This window comes from Varroa jacobsoni, unplaced genomic scaffold (genome assembly GCF_002532875.2).
Source record: "Varroa jacobsoni isolate VJ856 unplaced genomic scaffold, vjacob_1.0 scaffold_593, whole genome shotgun sequence".
Classification (NCBI taxonomy): domain Eukaryota; kingdom Metazoa; phylum Arthropoda; class Arachnida; order Mesostigmata; family Varroidae; genus Varroa; species Varroa jacobsoni.
The window spans coordinates 463248-482096 of NW_019213495.1; the positions used below are offsets into that span (position 1 = coordinate 463248).

At 40.5% G+C, this 18849-nt stretch overlaps 2 protein-coding genes across 3 annotated transcripts; one reads left to right on the forward strand and one right to left on the reverse strand.

Annotated features, from left to right (window-relative positions):
• Positions 1-1579: 1579 nt before the first annotated feature.
• On the reverse strand, positions 1580-7858 carry LOC111261760 (protein obstructor-E). Its single transcript, XM_022835499.2, has 5 exons — positions 7704-7858; positions 4111-4328; positions 2994-3183; positions 2384-2585; positions 1580-1818 (listed from the first exon to the last, which is right to left on the reverse strand). Exons 1-5 carry the CDS (start codon positions 7741-7743, stop codon positions 1776-1778), a joined length of 693 nt encoding a protein of 230 aa, XP_022691234.1. The 5' UTR covers positions 7744-7858; the 3' UTR covers positions 1580-1775.
• A 707-nt stretch (positions 7859-8565) lies between these two features.
• LOC111261761 (uncharacterized) lies at positions 8566-18474 on the forward strand (the record flags this gene model as incomplete). 2 transcript variants are annotated; one of them, XM_022835501.2, is given in 4 exon segments in its annotated part: positions 8566-8755; positions 15689-15761; positions 17385-17564; positions 17755-18474. In XM_022835501.2, coding segments are annotated over 4 exon segments (549 nt in total). In that variant the 5' UTR covers positions 8566-8681.
• Between the last annotated feature and the right edge of the window lie 375 nt (positions 18475-18849).

The following is an 18849-nucleotide window of genomic DNA, read 5'->3' on the forward strand; positions in this document are numbered from 1 at the left end:
CTAATAATAATAATAATGATAATAATAATAATAATAATAATAATAAGGATAATAATTTATGACGCGAATGATAATAATGGTAACGAAAGAGAGGCGAATGTCGAAAACGAGCGGGATAGCAGAAGGTAACAGCAAATGCTCCAAAGATAAGACAATACTTGAAAGACACGAATCTAAGTCGGAGGAGGAGGAGGAGGAGGAGGAGGAGGAGTCACGAATATAGACGAAGACGAGGACAAAGAAGGACGATGAAGCGTGAGAAAGAAAAATAAACTATGATCTAAAATTATTTAAAAAAATACGAGCGCCATCTTTGTTCCTGAAGCGGGTAGAATGAACTACTAAATAGTACTACGCTACTGGAAGCCCTAGAAGTAGAGGGGTGATTTTCAAATATACGTATATTTCGATTGGCGTTATTCTTATCTTTCTATACAGATACATATAAATCAATCTGTGTAAAATAACAGTTGTAATTATATAGGAGACCAGGCGACCCCGTTAACTAATGGGTTCGGCAAAAATCATGCATCATAGAAAAATTACCTCAGCTGTAATCTCCCAGGCGGATGACGAGGCGCAAGCAACGCTGTTCAGCTTCTGTGGGGCGTAATCAGATTTCCGTTAGGCTAGCATGGTCCTTTACATAAATCTCATATCCGCATGGGGCGCTATAGATGGCAACTTGGGTATAATACCTCGAGAAACGTATTATAAATAAACATATTATATACACTAGGTGAATAACATAGGTGTTATATCAATCGGCTGAATGCAGTTAAGCTATGCTCTCATTGTCAATTAATTGTACCTTTTACTCAGGACCTAACTACCCGAGCTACATAGGCGAACCATTTTCAAGTTGGATTCATTAGTTTTATAGATACGATCTAAGAATCTTAAGCGGTCGCTTGAGGTAGTATTAATAAATGTATTATTTTTAAAAATTTGTTGTTAATGTAAAACAATAGTTAGAAAAGTATCAGCTGAAGTTCCCGAATTACTTGAATGAATAAAATAGGAAATAAAAGCAATGGATGGTTCGGCGTTTAGAATGTGAACGTCCCGATACACTAACCAGCCGTATATTTTCGTCCGTACATACACCTATAACCCTGATGGTCAAATGAGGCTTTACAAATACTACAATTATATAGAACACACCTATTATGTATCATTTATTCTGTTCTGTTGATTTTGTTACTGTAAACGTCGTTGTGTATTGTCGGTCGATGTTAAATAACAGCAACTTAACGCAAATGTATCGACCTGACATACATTTAAATACGTTTAAATACTAAGTTGTTGTTTTTTTTTTGGTTGAGGCGGTGTTATAAGCATCCTGAGAGCATAATTGTTATACTTTTTTTCCTGAAAATTACGCCGGTTTTGCCCTAAACTATTTTGTGGTTTTCCGTTCTTCATTTCGTTTCCTTTGTCGGTATTAATACGTGTAAAAATAGACAATAGATTTAAATGGATTGGATATCCTTTGCCACGATAGCATATCTACTATAGGGGATGGCATGGTCATGGTGCACTGTTGTCGCAATGATAGCAAAGAAGAGCTGGCTTGAAATTGACATTTCTCATTTTCGGCTTATTTTTATTGTGATTAGCGTTAAAATCGCGTTCGGCCGGACCGCATCGGCGGACGCGGCGTCTGCTGAAACAGCAGCAGCAGCAGCAGCAGCGACAACGAATCCCTTTTTTTGCTTCGTATATTTGTCCTGTTTACCGTTGGCACCTGTACGCTTCCGTTCGCAGCTCAAGTACTACTTCTTCTTAATGTAGTTGGCGGTCGCCGCGGCCGCTTTGCTGAAAGATGCGGACGGGCCGGGCAATATCAGATCGTTAATTAGCGTCAGAACATACTACTAGAGATAAAGGACTATAGCCACAGTGAGCCTCGATAATTGAAATCAAATTTGGCGCCAAAACGTTCCAAACTTAGCCACCTGCCACCAATCTACTTTATGCTGAGTTGTGATAGCGAACGTAATTACTAATCGGTTGAGCCCTGCAGCATTGGCATTGGCATACGAATGAGTGTAACCGTAACGCCCAAACGGCTGTAACATATACCAATGTGTACTCTATAGACAGGATCGTATAAGCTGATGTGCTATAGTACACATTTTATAGCCGGTGTCATGGACGATAATTAGCTAGGGCTTTAGCCAAGTCAATAACTGCCAGACTGTTCTCCTCCGTAGACTTTCTCATTGAGCTATAATATATGCTGGGTAGATTTCATAGCTATAGAGACAGAACATTTCAACCAGGCTTGTACTAACGAGTTCGTCCGGTTGCATCGGAGTTTCCCCGTTCAAGTTCCTTTTGGGGCCTACCTACAGCTTATTATGCAAGCATTGTTACATACCACTCAGGAACGTCCCGGTAGTCTTCGCAAGTAAGCGAGTATGGGGACACCCCGGTGCCTGGTCCGCAGTTAATGAGACGGGGCATCTGGTTTACGCAGGTGATGAGTTTGGTACAGTCTCCGGGATGAAGGTAACGCGGATAGGGCTCGAACTTAGCGGAAAGTCCTTCTGAATAGTCGGGGCAACGGAAACCAACGATTGCTATAGATTTTAACAAATCGAAATAAGAGTAGTATTGAGTTTTTACGAGACACTGGTTTGCAAATTCGGAGATACTTGTTGTAAATTGAATTCAGGAAGCAAACAACGAGGCAATTTGTTGTCTAGGACTGACAAAAAAAAGTAATCAGCTCCAATCTTTTGACCGTACATTACAGGCGTGCATCTGCATTAATTAGTAGACTTATAATTAATTGATGATTGAGCATCACACTCCGCACTTCTAAAGAACTTAATTAATTAACAGGTCATAATTCTAATGCGCCCGGCAGTTAGCAACATGTCCTAGATGCCTGGCTACCAGGGTCACATTAAGCATAATGCCTTGTTTGTCTCGAAAATAGACCTTAGATGGAAAAAGTGTGCCGTACATTAATATTTCAGTCTTACACTCAGAGTCACATCCGTCAACGAGGTCGGGCCAGTTGCACGTTTTTGATTTGTCGTCGTAAGCGAGGCCATGTTCGCAATCCTTCACGTATGGAACTCCGAATTCGCAGCGCACGTACTGCACACAATTGTCAGCCGGGTATAGACCCCATTGATAATAGCAGCCAGGCGAGGATTCTGGAGGAGGAACCTAGTGAAATGGAAAAGTTGTCACTTATGAACGTCAGCTGCGCAGACAGAGTGAGAGCCTTTTTAAACTGATATTCAAGTATTGACTTAATAATGAAGCGAATCATTGTCGCCGTCGATAAGAATCACTGTCCTATGACAAGCAAATAATATTGCTTATTATCTCCTAACTTGCAGGCCATTAAGGCAAATGTACCGAAAGAAAAAACCCTTCGGTGATGTTACACTGCAACAAATCAACTTAACTCTCTAGTTACCTGTAACGTCTGCGATGCATACTAGAGTTAGCCTGATTGAATCTAGACGCGTTATGAATGGGAGATTCAACAGAGATTATTCATTCGAGCTCGATGGCGGGCATTCGGTCCAGTCGAAGATTATGGCAATATCTGCTTTGAAAAAACAATCTTTTTCCTTTTTCATCTATGGTCGAGATAAAGCCAGTAGTAGCGCTTACATGTATAACAATCGCCGCCCAAGGCACTAGTGTATTTTTCGTCATAGTATCTTTGTTTTTCTATTGCCGATTATAGGCAACCCATCACTAGCGTTTCGACTCAATATAAACAATGTTGCGTCAGCCGCTTAGCTAACAGCGTAATAGTATTGTCTAGGATGGAATTCGCTGACAACTATTCATTGAAGCCGGCCCAGCTCCTTCAGCCGACATTTGTCAAATTGTCTGGTTGCTTTTTTTCCAGTTCGCTGTCGTATTGACGCAAGACAGGCCACGTTCAGTCATGACCGTCTTTCACGGCTGTGACCCGTTTAGTTGAAGTCGTCATGATAACAATCGCGGCGTACGACGCACGCGTGATGCTTCCTGTTTGTTCGGCTATGTAGTGGCATTAAGATGATATTACATGGACATGTATCTATTGGATATTCAAATTATTTGACAAACGGTGGCAATGAAAAACATATTTGCCTTCTTTTTGCCGCAGTCGATTTTCCAGTTGAAGTCGCAGAAGTCATACGCCCCTCCGGTAGGGCTAAATACGAGGCCATTCGGGCACTGGGCAGCGGTTACGGTACCATTCTCACAACGAACGTAACGATCGCACTCGTTCGGATCTTCCCAGGCGTGCAGGGCAACCGACGGACAGTTGTAGGGCGTCGGCGCAGGTCCTATATCCAGGCCGGCCGCTGGACAGCGATCGCATAAAGAGTAACGAAGTAGAAATTAGGAAATAGATATGATGGGCAAACACCTACTCATCATCTATTCAAGGCGCCGTCGGCGAAATTAACTAAACCAGCACAAGCGTAAAGCCAATCATTATGCATCAGTTCCTCACAAACGAATGGGGGACGGGCAGAAATTTGGAGCTAAAAACGTGTTGGCAGGAAGTTTGTCAGGCCAAATAGTCGAACGGATATTTTGATATGCTGCTACTTTATGGAGCAGTCAAGCGTCTAAGGAACTGGCGCGTGGTAGTAATTCATTAACGAAATATTCATATTAACGCTGACAAATGCCTTTGCCCTGTGCTGAAGTACCTACATGAGACTATATGCCGTTTTTTAAATAGAATCTCTAAATTAATTGTGCTCATTCTATAGCCCCGTATTCAGCTCCGTTTGGTGAACCGCACGAGCACATTCATTCTCCCATTCACAGAAATACATGGCGTGTATAAACCTGTCGTTTATAAGAAGAAAAGACCCACATCTTACTACGAAGACATTTTTGAGAAGATTGATGTTCTTTGGCCAATGACAGCTAAAATATAATGTCCCCGCGGTTACCGAAGGTCATACATATTTAATACACACAAAAAGCTCCGTCGAATATTCAAGCACGATGTTTAGATTCGTTGTAACCTATCATAACAAGACTCGACAGTCTTGTTGGTTCAGCACATAACAGCACCTACGTAAGAGATGCTAGTAACTGCAAATGATATATGGAATCGGGGTACCCTGTTGTCTATGGCACTATCCATATGTGGCCTTACTTTTGCCAAATCATAGGCTTCATAAAAGGACAACACTATGTATGTATATATATTGTTCCCTTGAGAACTGTGCTGTTTGTAGGATACGTTTATACTATTTCTGGCCTAATATTTGTGATAATTTAGTACTTTAGACCAGGAGCGATATGATACGTCGACCGATAACGCCGACAGAAAAATCTTAGCATCAATTGTTTGGCTGGTTTTGTTGCAATGATAGTTCAGGGATAAATGCAAATGTTGAGTATATCCGCCAAGAAATGCTAACCCCATACGGTAAACCTTAGCAATGCTGTAAAAACGTCTGCTGTAAGAAATTTACGTCAAGAGCCAATATCGATTTCTTACAACAATATGAAATTACCAAATACATACTACCCCTACAACATTTCAGCTTTGATACTTGCCAATGTAGAATGAAAAAGAACACAATATGGTTTATGCTTTTATTAATAAATAAAGAGGAAAGTCTTTAAACATCAAATATTTCCACGGAACCGTCTCATTTATAAAGGTACTCATGCCGATTTGGATTGAGACGAGCCAAATCACACGGTTAGACATATCGCCTAGGTTTTTGTACCTCTAGACGTACCACGTTCTGTTTCACCAGGAAAACAGGAAAATAGATTAAACAAGAGAACCTATCACTTTGCCGATCTATAAATAAATTCACTTATTCACGCACAATTAAATTCACTTATAAAGGGTAATCAAACAAAGTTCGAGTCATAGGTAATCGAAACCTAAAATAACCGTCACATGTTGTCTCGTCTAAAAGCGAGGGTCGTTGCCAAACAACCTTCAGGGGAAGCCAAAATTAGCGCTCCGATATATCAACATAAAGTAGTTGTACTTATACACGATGCGGACAAAATCACATTGGTAAAGTATGTAAATACATAAGCTAAATTCCAGCCTCGTCGGCCTCAGCCACTCTGCCGTGATACGTCTATAAAACGTTCGTTTTTAGCTTAACAACAATTCGATGTTTACGTACACTCAACTTAGGTGAAATCAGTGTTGATCTTCGCTTTTCTACTAGCTAGGTACCTGTCGAGCTCCAATAAAACATAACGCGGTCTCAAGCTTACCCAAGCCAACTCTAAGACTGAGGAAGCGTTCGCCCGAAACGAGTTTCTTACCGACACTACTATTGCATCGCGTAGTGTTATTAAGTGAAAATAAAGAGCCGGCTATTCTCATCAAGATCATTAAGTCACATATAACTTCAACAAAACAACATACAACCAACCGTAGACCCCAAGAGGGGCTGCTGCGATTTTCACAGTAGCGGCTGTTCGCTATTCAACATTGTGTATTTGTTCATGGCTCGTCAGTGCATGATCCGCTGCAGATTCTAGGAAGTTGAATATTGTCACCACAGAACAAAATTTGGGGCAAGCTAGTAGGACAAGTGTTAAATAACAAAGGACCGTACGTAGCCGCACTGTTACTTCTGTAATTGCATAAAACATGCTTTTTCTTTTTCTCTCTTTTTTTTTTTTTTTTTTTTTTGTTTCTATCGAACACTTGTTTTGTTTGCCTTAGCGTAGCGGTGTATTGGCATTTCGCCCCAGAAATGTACGGTCATCCGCCTCCTGCCGAAAGCCGGTCATTGGCGGACGGCCGGACCGAGTTACCAAGGACACAGTTCTTCTCAGCAGGTTTCTCACAGGGGTACACCAAAGTCAGCCTGCTATCGTACGACAATGATTGTTATATTAAAAAAATACGATTCAGTATCAAGATTTAACGATCAGGCCAGATTATGCTGCGCTAAATTCCAGAAATGTGTATATATAGGCGACGAGAAATACAGATATTGGGCACTCTCCCCGTTCCGAGCGGTAGTCTCTTGAAGAACTGCAAAATCGTCCTGCGATTTTTTATCAGTTAGTTCCTTTTACAACGGATTGGCCTAAGTGTTTCTTGTCACATACGCGCCACATGGTGCTGTTATTACGCGCGGTCCTTCTACATGCAACTATAAGCAGTATATGCTTTTAGCGAAAAAGCATACTATTAAGATTCATTAGGACACTTAAAGGATTATTCTAGCTCAAAAATTGCCCAGCTGCATCGTATTGATACATTTATCAGGTCCTAGCTTTTAACTGTCCAAGAAAGCTGAACATCATTAATGGTGGTGGCTCAGATCGAATGTGTTTACCGTTTTTAACGTTGAAATATAAAATCATTAAATTAGCAAAGTATCATTGCAGAAGGTCACCATCAGCTGCTCTAATAGTATCACCCTCACCCAAGATGCTCCGAAAAATAACAAGAAGAACTTTTTGCGAACTTCGAATGTTAACTCTCGCACGACTTATAACCGCAACCATGAATGGGAGATTGAGCACAATTTCACAACTTATCGTATCCATATGCGCAATACACATTCGGAAGCGCACAATATGGTTCAATGATATCACCTCAGACTTGACGTTCATCACCTGACGCCCGTGAACTCCTTGACCGTCAAGGAGTGCGTGGTCGTTAGACAGTGTTGACGTTTGATCTACACACGACGCGCTTGAGATTCAGACACGTTCATTCTTACCAAAATACGCCAGGAGAGCCGCGGTGAACAAGACGATCATTGCTTCTGTTGCGTGTGGGCCCCTTTTGATTTTTTTCGATGGGCTGTTTGTTCGTTGTGCCCAGCGGCGTACGGTGGCTATGCCGTCACCCGAAGCGCTCAGACACAATCCGGCTGTGGAAAGGATGCAGTTAACGGAAACTGTAGGAGCTACTGAAGCCAATGGTTCGGCGAGAAGGAAGCAGTCAGTATTGCTGAACTAATGAAGGGGTGAAGCGAGTTTTGCCAATCGGTTGATTCTGCGAGTTTACCATAACGAAGAGAACATGAAATGTTACCGTTCGATCAGACTTAGAAAGACAATCAGCTAACGATAGGTGGAATAAAAATCTCTTGAGCCTAACCCCCATCTAGAATAAAACTCAATATTGTATAGTAGTGATTCGTTATACGATCGTAGTGGACATTAAGTAGTATATGTAAAAACTAAGCTGATTCCCTAATGATTTTACAACGAAGCCTTCTTTGATGAGGTTTAAACTATTGCTTTTTTGTCTCGATGGTTGGACAAGGGCAAGAACACCGATCGATTTAACAAAGTAAGGCAAAGAATCGGTATAGTGCCGTCATCGTTGTTTCAAACAAATACGCAGAAAACGGAACCCAAATTTAGCACAACTTTTATATTGTGACAAACGTAATAAAGTTGATATAAATACATTTTGTTTCTTAGACACTTTTTGTCCTGCCACGTTTTGTAAATGGTTACTGTCTTTGAAGTAGAACTGTGCTTGTGGAGAAGTCAAAAAAAACAGCCGATGTCTTTTGCTTTCCACGATTTTCGCCGTGGACGCGTGCTACGACCTTGACAACGACGCACATATAGCGAGAACCCAACCGATAATCGTCGAAGTTCGTTCTGTCGCGAGCAGCGAAGCTTTACTTGGCGTATTAGATATGTGTGTATAAATTTAAATACATCAACGTGTATTTTTATACATGTATAGTAGTAGTAGAAGTAAAGATGGATGTGTGCCAATTAATCAATCGATCTTGTCCATTTCTTCCTTCAGGTATGCTGATCATTTCAGTATTTAGCAGGCTAGTCAACGCAGGTCTGACACTACGAAACACACGCTTTTCAAGGATGCAAAGTATTGCATGCTTGCTGCAATCAAATCAACTTCAGACCGGCTTGGGTATGAAGACTAAACGATTTAGCCTATGTTGATGTTTTTGTACGTGTGCCTGTTTGAATGCGGGGTCGATTAGTAGAGGGGGTTGATTGGTCGCCTAACTACCGCGCTGTTAACTCCAATCTGGGAAGGAGCCAGTCTAGAAACATCTTTTCTGAGGCTCTAGGAGAGTTTTTTTTTTCACTGAAATGATACGTGTATATATATATATATATATAGCGTTGCCCGTATACTTCTTCATATCCTTATCTGTTCATCCGTAGGATTCGTTTACGAAAATTAGAAATTTTCGTACTAATACGAAAATTTTGGAAAAAACATCCTAAAACAGCTCCATATGGTCCTGTTTTGAGTAATGATTCATGTGCTGGGTGCCCTCAACAACTGAAGGATTAACCCCGATTCTTGTGGCACCCTATGCATCGAGCACAATAGATATTCGAGTTATCAGAAAATATTAAATCGTATAGGTTTATTACAGACAGCTTAAATCATCCTTGCTTCGACATTACTGAAAGCAGTGTATTAAGGATAACTTCGCGGCTTACTTCACGTCGTAGCTAAAGCGTTACTGGGTTACGCTTTCCAGTGTCACCACCGCTGGTAAATTTTGCGGTTCGTAAAACCTGTCATAACAAGAAAAAGGAATAATGTTGTCTGCTTCCGAGTCATACGCTAAAACGTGCGGTACATCGTTTTAGTGTAACAATTGTTTGCTATAATTTTGTATAGAGTCGTAGCAAATGATGAATCAAAACTCGTTCGTTATGTCGCCATGTCTCAGTAGCTATCACTCGAGTGCAAAAGGGCAGATAGGCGTAGGATTGCGCAATTGAGACCATTAAAGTAGCTCATGGAACTCAGCGTGAGGTACATGAGGTATATGGTATTCTTAAAGGAGTTGAAGAAGTAAAAGAAGCTGACACCTACCAACCTACATAGGCGACGAGTGTTTTTGCTTACAAAAACCTTTGAAAAACATACGCAGAATATCCTGCAAAGATCTTCGTAAACATCTGTACATACAGGCTTCCTTTTGAAAGTGTCCTGATGCAGTAGCTTCTTCTGTAACTCAAAGCCTAGTTTCAACTTTTGTCGTCAGGTTTTCGCTTTTAATTTGCTAACTGTATTATAAGAATATGCCAAAAATGGTTACTCTACAACCAACTGGTAGTACGAAAACCATAAGATAACCTTGTGTTATGAGTAGAGAGGTTTATTGGTCATTGACATTGACTTCGCCCGTTTCTAACAACCCTGCAAACGTTGAAAGCAAGGCCGTTTAAATCTCAGCTATTGATTAGTTCAGAGAATATTGGGCGCGAAAAACAAAAGACTATAGGATCTACACAAAGCCTAACTTCAGTATTTCTTTCGCATAAAAATTAGATCCAGAGTTCGTCCTTAGCATGAAGGTACCACAGCTTACGATAACTCTAGCCTACATACAAGTATTCCTGTAATGCCCCATTGACCCTGAACCCGCATATTTAACTCGTTAGCCAGGTATTTTCAAATAAACGTTGGCGATGACAGGCCACAGCTGCCATGTGTTTTGAAGGCTCGTATCTCTAAAGTGCACCATTTATTAACGCATCAGCTTCCCTGGAAGGAGAACTATAATTTATTTTTGGGGTGGAGGAAGCGTCAATGATACACATCTGATATTTTTCTGGTGAGAATAACCGCGTTAACTGTTAGTACTACGACAACACAACCCAGGATGGTGAATCCTTTCCATTTTGAAAGGGATCCCACTATTCCGCGGTCGGATCTTGAAGGCAAACGCAGGAACAGCTGAACAAAAGCCATGCCTCCTGGTATGAGCATAAATGCTTGTTAGCAAACATACGTGAATTGGCCGACATCAATAGAGTAGACTGATTGAGTGATGCTATCAAATAAATGAGAAGTATCATGGTACGATGGGTCTCGAGCTAAACGGGTAGCTGCCGAAATCACTTACCCAGCCATGGTCTCAGGACGAGGACGGCGTTTGCCAGCAGCCGAGGCTTGCTCTGTAACTAAAACTTGCGCAGTTCGCTGGGGGTGCGGTGGCTACAACGCCTACGGATGTTGAAACATTAGCGAAAGTGATCTGAGTTCGACAGACTTCGTACTAGGCGCCATACACGTTTCGAGCTTTATATCAGGTACAACTATTAAGTATTGCTTAAGGTAGGTCGTGTTGAGGGACAGCCGTCTTAAACAATGCTTAACTGGTGTACCTGTTAAGCATCTAAAATGAGATGTTTATAGCTTACGTAGGTGGGCACGTGTTGGAATACGTCGTAGCAGTCTGTTCCACTTAGGTTCACAGTAGAACTAAGGCGCTCAAACGAACGGTTATAAAGTTTACGTAAGATATATATTACACATGAATCTCTCTGTTATTAATTAAGCTAATGATTTCTGCCATTATACTCGAACTTCTATTGTTCTCATTCATTCCATTCGGCAGTGCTCATGTCGTAAACTTGTTTGTCGATCAGGGATGATACTTTGATCAATATGACCGCTGCGGGTGGTATTTGATTGGTTTAACCATAAGTAGACAAGTATAGACTTCGATTATCGGGTTCTAAAATACACATTATCTAGTACAAGGACTTGAACGACCAAGTTTCTGAGTGAAACAACCGAAAAGTCGCTGGTTCAAAGCCTGCCACTGGGAAACATTTTCACTACATGATAGATCGAAAAAAGAAATAATAATCTTAATTGTCTGAATAACTATCGCATTATGGGCTTAATTATACAATCACATGTTGCCTGTAGTTGGTTATTACGGTCCTATAGTAAATTCTGCCCAGAATATGAGCTTGCTTCGCTCACTTACCGAATTCGGTGTTAGAAGCACACAGCTCTAAGCGCCTTTCCTATTTATTATATATGTTTTCTATGATTTGTTCGAGTTACACTCCAACATCCTTAAGGGCTTCAACATCGACTTGATTACTATGGAAAGCAACATTACTTAAGAATCGTTGTCAGCGCAAGCAGCTCATAACACTACAATACTTAGGAGGCAGTTGGGCGGAGGGGGCTGGGGTTGAGTAACGGTTGTGACCTTTCCCAGTATAATCGCTGCTCAACTTAGGTATGGCTGATGCTCGAGTGTATTTGAGTCAAGAAATGCCCCTTCAGAGACGATCGCTGTCGCCAATCAGAACGAGTTTTTTTTTCTGCCGCTGGTTTATTCGGCCAAAAGAGAACGGATGATTGTATGTTGATATATGATTCTTTGATGTGACGTCTGATTCCAAGATTGATGGTTCAATTATAAGCCAATTTAGTCAAAATCAGGGTTCTCGTTGGCTTTCTTCGCAGGGATCAAAGGCTATTAGCGTGAATACCGTCCTGATCTGTCCTAGGATAGGCATATCAGAAATCTGGGCTACTTATCATAGTGTATTGTTGAATGAAACTTAAGAAGACAGTTGTGGGCATTAATTAATTGAGGACGTCACACGTCGAAGCCTAAAGATCCATATGGACAATGGACTCCATTCAATACAAGTTGTGTTCTCAAGTTCAGAACCGCTTGTTCAGAGAGCAAACGTACTGAATGTACTCAGGATATGTCTAGTCCCATTTTCCAAGATCATATATTAATAAAGGCTCCTCCTCAAATTTGATTACTAATAATAATAATGGTCTAAAGATTCGCGTAGTGGAGTCGTTTTCGTTAAGCCTAACGGTAGCAGTCCTCCAATCCAATTTATCTCTGAGTTGGCGGTGTACTCATATAAACACAGAACTAGAGCAAAATATTACGACGACGAGATCTATTGGATATATCCAGTCTCAAAGCACTGAGTCGTCTTTTGACTATCGGAAATCTCTTGTTATTGTGTGTGGACTAATTCTGCATTTTTCGCTGAAATTTACTCCGCTAGTAAATTTTTGCCCAAAGAACCACGTCGTTTACTTTTTATAAAGTCAAGAAAACAGACTAGTTGTAAATACAAGAGAAACATCTACTTCTATAAATAGATCAATGAATCATATATCGTTCTATTTTATATAGTCGGTTCGATTCCATCTAACAACATGTCCTAGGTCATTTAGTACAATACCAGAGGCCTCAGGATTTCTGGGTTCCCCAAGTATATCCCGGAGACTTGCGAGCTCTACTCGATAGCAAACTGAGACTAGCAACTTCCAAAAGAACTAAAAATGACTTGAATGAATGCGTAGGCGGCTCGAATCTCCTCAGTCGTTATCAATGAAACGCCATGATCATATTGGTACAACAAAGGGCGCGTACGTTCTATAGTGTTTGTTACCTTCGTCTGTGCATATTTCCGTTTTATATGGCACGATAAGTAGGTGAACATAAAGAGTCTGGATAGTACGGCCGTATTGTGATGTTTTACGTCAGATGTCTGGCTCGCAGCACGAAGCAAAGGCCACGGATTCGTACTTACATCATAATGTATTCCTAAGATTAGCATGCAAGTGTGTTACCCCCTAGGCGATCGCAGGGATATCAAAGCTATATCCGACCTTTTATTTTTATCTTTCATAAACCTATTTTCAGCGTTCTTGTTCACCTTTTTGTTTACGTTTCTTACCCTAACCCACTGCCATGAATTCTGCACCTTGAGCTATTGTTGATGTCCGCATTAGGCCGAAGGCAGTGGTCCTTGGACGTTAAAATCAGCCTATTCATAACTGACCACTGCGAGTAGATTGGCGAATTCATTCCCAGTTGTTCAGAGCGGGATGATGTCAATGAATTTTGAATCAACAAATGCTCTCGCAGTCATTCTAGCTGCGGCAGAAGTTAACAACGGCTTTATAGTCGCTGATCTGAGTTTGCTTACGATGTGAACGAACGTTCTCAGGATCGGGCCGGCATTCGGAAAGAACACAGGATTAGGTTTTATTCATTTATTATCTATTATCAATTTTATTCATTCATTAAGTATAAGTAGTAGCGAAACCAGTACATATGGACCACGGAACCTCTAAGGGCATCAGTGCGCTGGCATACCAGTCTAGCAGTTTCTCTAATACAAGCACAAAGTTGCTAGTTCGAGCCCGGCGACGAGACACGCTCCATTATAAGAAGAGACGTTCTTGTATGACAGAGTGACTACTCTGAATGAAATAAGAAATTCTGAAGTTGTCCGCGAGTAGTAAAAATATCATCGATTCTCCTAGTTACCTTGATGATAGGACTGAATGGCCTATACATAACCCTTAACACGAATTTAAAAATCGATGTCGGCGAAATAAGATCAAATGCACGATCTGTTTTATGCATAGGCGTCCGTGGCGTAATATCAGCCCTATGATTGTCTGATGCGGTTTCGCTGAAGGCTCTGCTAATACCGAAAGCCAATAGGACAAGAAAAAAGCCAAGGCGAAATTCGAAATTTTCGAAAGAGTGCCCATTGTGTTCTTAGAACAGTAGGTTCTGAAAGGTTGAGTTCGGGACACCGAAGTTACTATCGATCGTCGATGTGGGTCTGTCCGGGGTAAACAGATCTCCGCCCAGCGAGGTTCAACGAGAACGCCGCTATATTTAATAACGAAACTTGCCAACAGCTCACCTTGACACGGCTTACCGTGAACTGACCACCTTATAAAAATCTATCTTCTGATAAACAAAAAACGCACGAAATCACTTGCATAGATAGTTCATTGACAAAAAAAAAAAAACACTATATTTTTATGTCCGACTGAATTGTCCTAAGCCATGAAATTGATCATTGTTGTATGATACGTATAATATCTTATTTAATCTTCACAATAGATAATAAGCGTACCAAAGCAGTGAAGTTGTGTCGGTAATCACTTATGTGTGAAGCTTATAAATAAAGCAACCGCATACGAATGTGCTTCGTATACTTACGCATGTGACGTACGTCAACAAATATTCGGCGTGTTAATAAATCATCCAAAGTTGCACAATGCTTGATGGTAGTAGAGGCTATCAGGCAAATAGGAAATGTTAGCGTGCGCACCCCCAACCTCTTATATGTTTAGGGGGTTTGTTGAATTCATACGAATCGCTAACATCTCTCTCTCTAACGGCGCCGAACTGCTCAGGGACCTGAGTTCTTGTTCAAATGGGTCTCAATCAAGCTAACTCTGGTGTACTCTCCTGCTTCAAAGGTTACTACTTTAGTCTCAAAACGAAAAGTTAAATGGCTTATTGAGTCTTAAACAGCCAGAAGGGCGTTTCGTCATATTGAGTAAACGATAATATACAGAATGCCGAGTGCGTAAATCCCATAGATAAGATTAGAGTTCAACGTCAACGAACGAAGGAAATCTTTCGTGCAGCACTTTGTCTTTGTTCGTTGTATGAAAACATCTCGATAATATTTTAAAGCATAAAAATGTATCATCAATAAAAATAAGGCTTAACGGACGTTTAAGTCTGGCTAGGACTTAACTCTAACTTAACTTAGTTCAAGGACTGAAGAGATAACTTCTTAGGCAAATGCAGGGACCTTTACTTGTTTGCTTTGACATCGATTTAGACATGACTTAGATATCGATAATATTTACAAAGAAATATAGGCCGCCACTTCCATTATGCAGTTTTTCATAGCACTGCGTAGGTTTCTTAGCAGCGTGTTTATTTAGCAGACATATCGGGCATAAGACTCTTAGGTTTTTTTGAAGTTAACTACAAGTCAAAGTAAACTTATGAAATACGGTATGCACGCGTTTGCTACGCATATAGGTTGCATGCAAGTTATATTTTAGGTTTGTAACTTTCCAGTAGACCATAACAGTTGATAGATGGAGATATAATAAATCGTATTAATTATCCTGGCGACTACCTTTCAGTGAACCAACTGAGACTACTTTATCGCGGAGAAATAAGGTCCTCAAGCTGACAGGAGCCCAAAGAAACAACGAGGTAACAACAGGCACTCCTCTATGATAGAGTAGTAGCATAACGGAATACCATGGCTGATTATAGCAACACTTTGTTTCGTATCCTAAGACGTCTCAACGTGTTTCCGGTAGGCGTCTAAAATACCCAAAGGTTTGCTGTCTTACCAGGGAGGTACGATGAGATCGCGGAAAACCTGAAAATCGCACCATAAAATCGCTGAATATATTTCAAAGTGATAATAGCTGGCAATTTCTGTGTTGCCCGAATGAAGTCCGTCCCATAGACACAATTTAAATAGGATTAGAAAATTCTGGGAAGTTGAATGATCCCGGATCGTGGTGTAAGAATCTTACACAGAACTTTCATTCATTTTATCGTGACGAAAATCTTCAATGCCTTACCGAATTAATACTATATATGTACTAAATTAGTTGTTAGGATTGGGGCAAAGCCTTAATATTGATTGAACTAACTGCTTTAACACAACGTATGTGAATAAATAATAATTACTAACGTTCATGGTTAATTAAATATATAAATTTTAAGCCTACGTCAGCAAGGCAATGCAATGCAAAGCAAAGCAAACTTATCAACATTTTGTTTAAATAAAGGGTTTCTGAAATGTTTGCTGATGACACCAATCCTATTCAGGCGTCCAACGACAGCAGAACCCCACTCGCTGCTAATGTACTCGTTGAAGTTAGTAGGGGGCTGTCAACATTTGCTTGAGGCACTCATCACTCTTTCTTATTAACATTTCATTGGGGTTCTCATTAGGGAAAGGGCATGACATCGCTTTCATTAGCTAGGGTACAAGCATTCTCGTAAATATCAGCGTGTAAATGTCACCAAGGCCATATCGAGGACGAGTATTTCGTTGTGGTGCGTCCGTCTTCTAGGACTAATCTTTCTAACAAATCGAAGTGATGCGATAATTTTGAAAGTTTCTTAGACGAAGTTACGGTCTTACCAGTAGATGAATACGACTGTAGGGGTCTAATTGTATCGTGCAGCTATGAGGTATCAGGCCAACATCATCTTCTGCCATTTTCTCGTATTCATGGTTCTCAGCGTGACCTGTGCTATAGGTCAAAAAGCAGAACCTAGCATGAATTCTCGTATGCCAGTGCATAAAACTGATGGTATCTTCGATATTATCGCGTTACCCGATATCGCTACGCTCATTCAAAAGTTGATGCAAATACCATTTCAGCTTCTCAAGAAAGTAAGTAAAAATTCGACATTATATATTGAGAGAGTTTCTAGTTGAAAAAAGATTTAAAGGACCATCCTACATAAATGAAATACGAATACGCGCCATGTTTATTATCTGCGACAATTCTAAATTAAGGCCTCTTTAAAATATTTTTATTAAGATAGACAAAAAGCCCATACTCAGGCAAAGAGGATCTCGAAACTCACCATAATTCAAGAAGACATGGATTTCACGGGATTGAGTATATAGAATTGGTGAAGGTGACACAAGGTTATTATAGAACGGTTTTGGCGTAGTAGCTGGTTTTTTTCAAGTTTTATTGATGTTTTAATAATTCCCTCAGGTAAACCAGTGGGTAATTTTTTTTATTAATTTTGAAATAATTTTTAATAACCATTCGATTAATGGAATTGAACATTAACTTCCAGGCAGTCATACCTATACTAGAGTTACCATATCATATCGTGTCTACGCTCTGGTCGCGGATAGGTTCCGGAACGATCCTACCCGGTATGACACCGATGGGATCTCGGAGTTTATCTACAGGACTATTCGCGGGAGTTATTTCCCGCATCCTGAACATTGACCTTATTAATAGCTACTTCAACGTAAGTACTCGGTAAATAAAATTAAAGCTGATCGAATCGGGTGGGCAACGCTATGCAGCTTACAGATGTTTGGGAAAGAGAGGCAAAGTAATGCAGAAAAAAAACGCATGTATATAATTTGTGTCGAAAAAAATATCCTGGTTCCTAGTCAAGTATTTAGTGTATGTATTTGTTTTTCGGATAATTACAGGCGCTTGCGATCGACGAGAAGTGCAGGGAAAGGGCTGCGTGTGAGATGGGAGCTTACGTCATCCATCAGAATCAATATGCTGCTCCCATATTGCACGACGTCTTCAAAAACCTTTTTGAGCAGACGACCAAGTACTGGACGCACATGCAGCGCGGAATAAAGGGAGGGGTCTGTCACAATTACTATCGATCTTGCGTAAGCGAGTTTTTCATGAAGCGATAACAAATTAACTCTATAGAAATCGAATGCCCGTTTTTTAGTATCCATAGTTTAGTCAGCATCGAAATAGCACAAGTCGTCCTTACATCAAGTTGATGTGTGTGATCTGGACATAGCTAAAACTGATAATTCCGGGACTTTGTGGATAAAATTTGGCCTACCGGATTCGAACTTTCTACAGTTAATAGATCTTCGCAAGCTGTGTTTAACCAGTTAGCACAAAAAGCGGCCAAGTCGAAAATGCCCTACGATATTCCGCGGCTAAACTCTTGTTAATATTCTATACCTAAGGCAAAGCTTCGGACTCCAGTCATGGTTGCAAGGGGCAAAGGTTGACACAATACATCTCTGTGTCGATCCGTCATCGACAGAAAAAATGCAAACGACTAGAGTTTATGTTCTTTAAGTTTAGGTATGCTCCAGTATCGAGTAGACCCAAACTTCAATGCATTGTATGTTTTGTATATATTACTCTTATACATATAATAATAATAATAAATAGATTTGTTGTTAAAACAAAATATTTTCTTATAGATATTAAAAAAAATTCTCAAGACTGCCACTTACGGTTGGCTAGTTGTATCGAGCTACAAACCCAGGAGCTTCAGAGGAATCACTCGCAATCGATTTTTTCACTGTTTGTATTGGTTTCAAGAAGCTTAATTGGCAGAAGGGCGCAATGCATGTTGCAATGAGATATACTGCGCAAGTTGAAACCGCTAGAATTGCAATGTTCTTGGAGAATGGCGGTGATGGAAACAAATTAATGATAGAAATAGATTAATTTACTATAGTTATGATTGATGCTTTACAAGGGAATTGAGCCACGTTTCACTCTATTAGTGTGTGTTGGGTGATGTATGTGATCGTGATAGG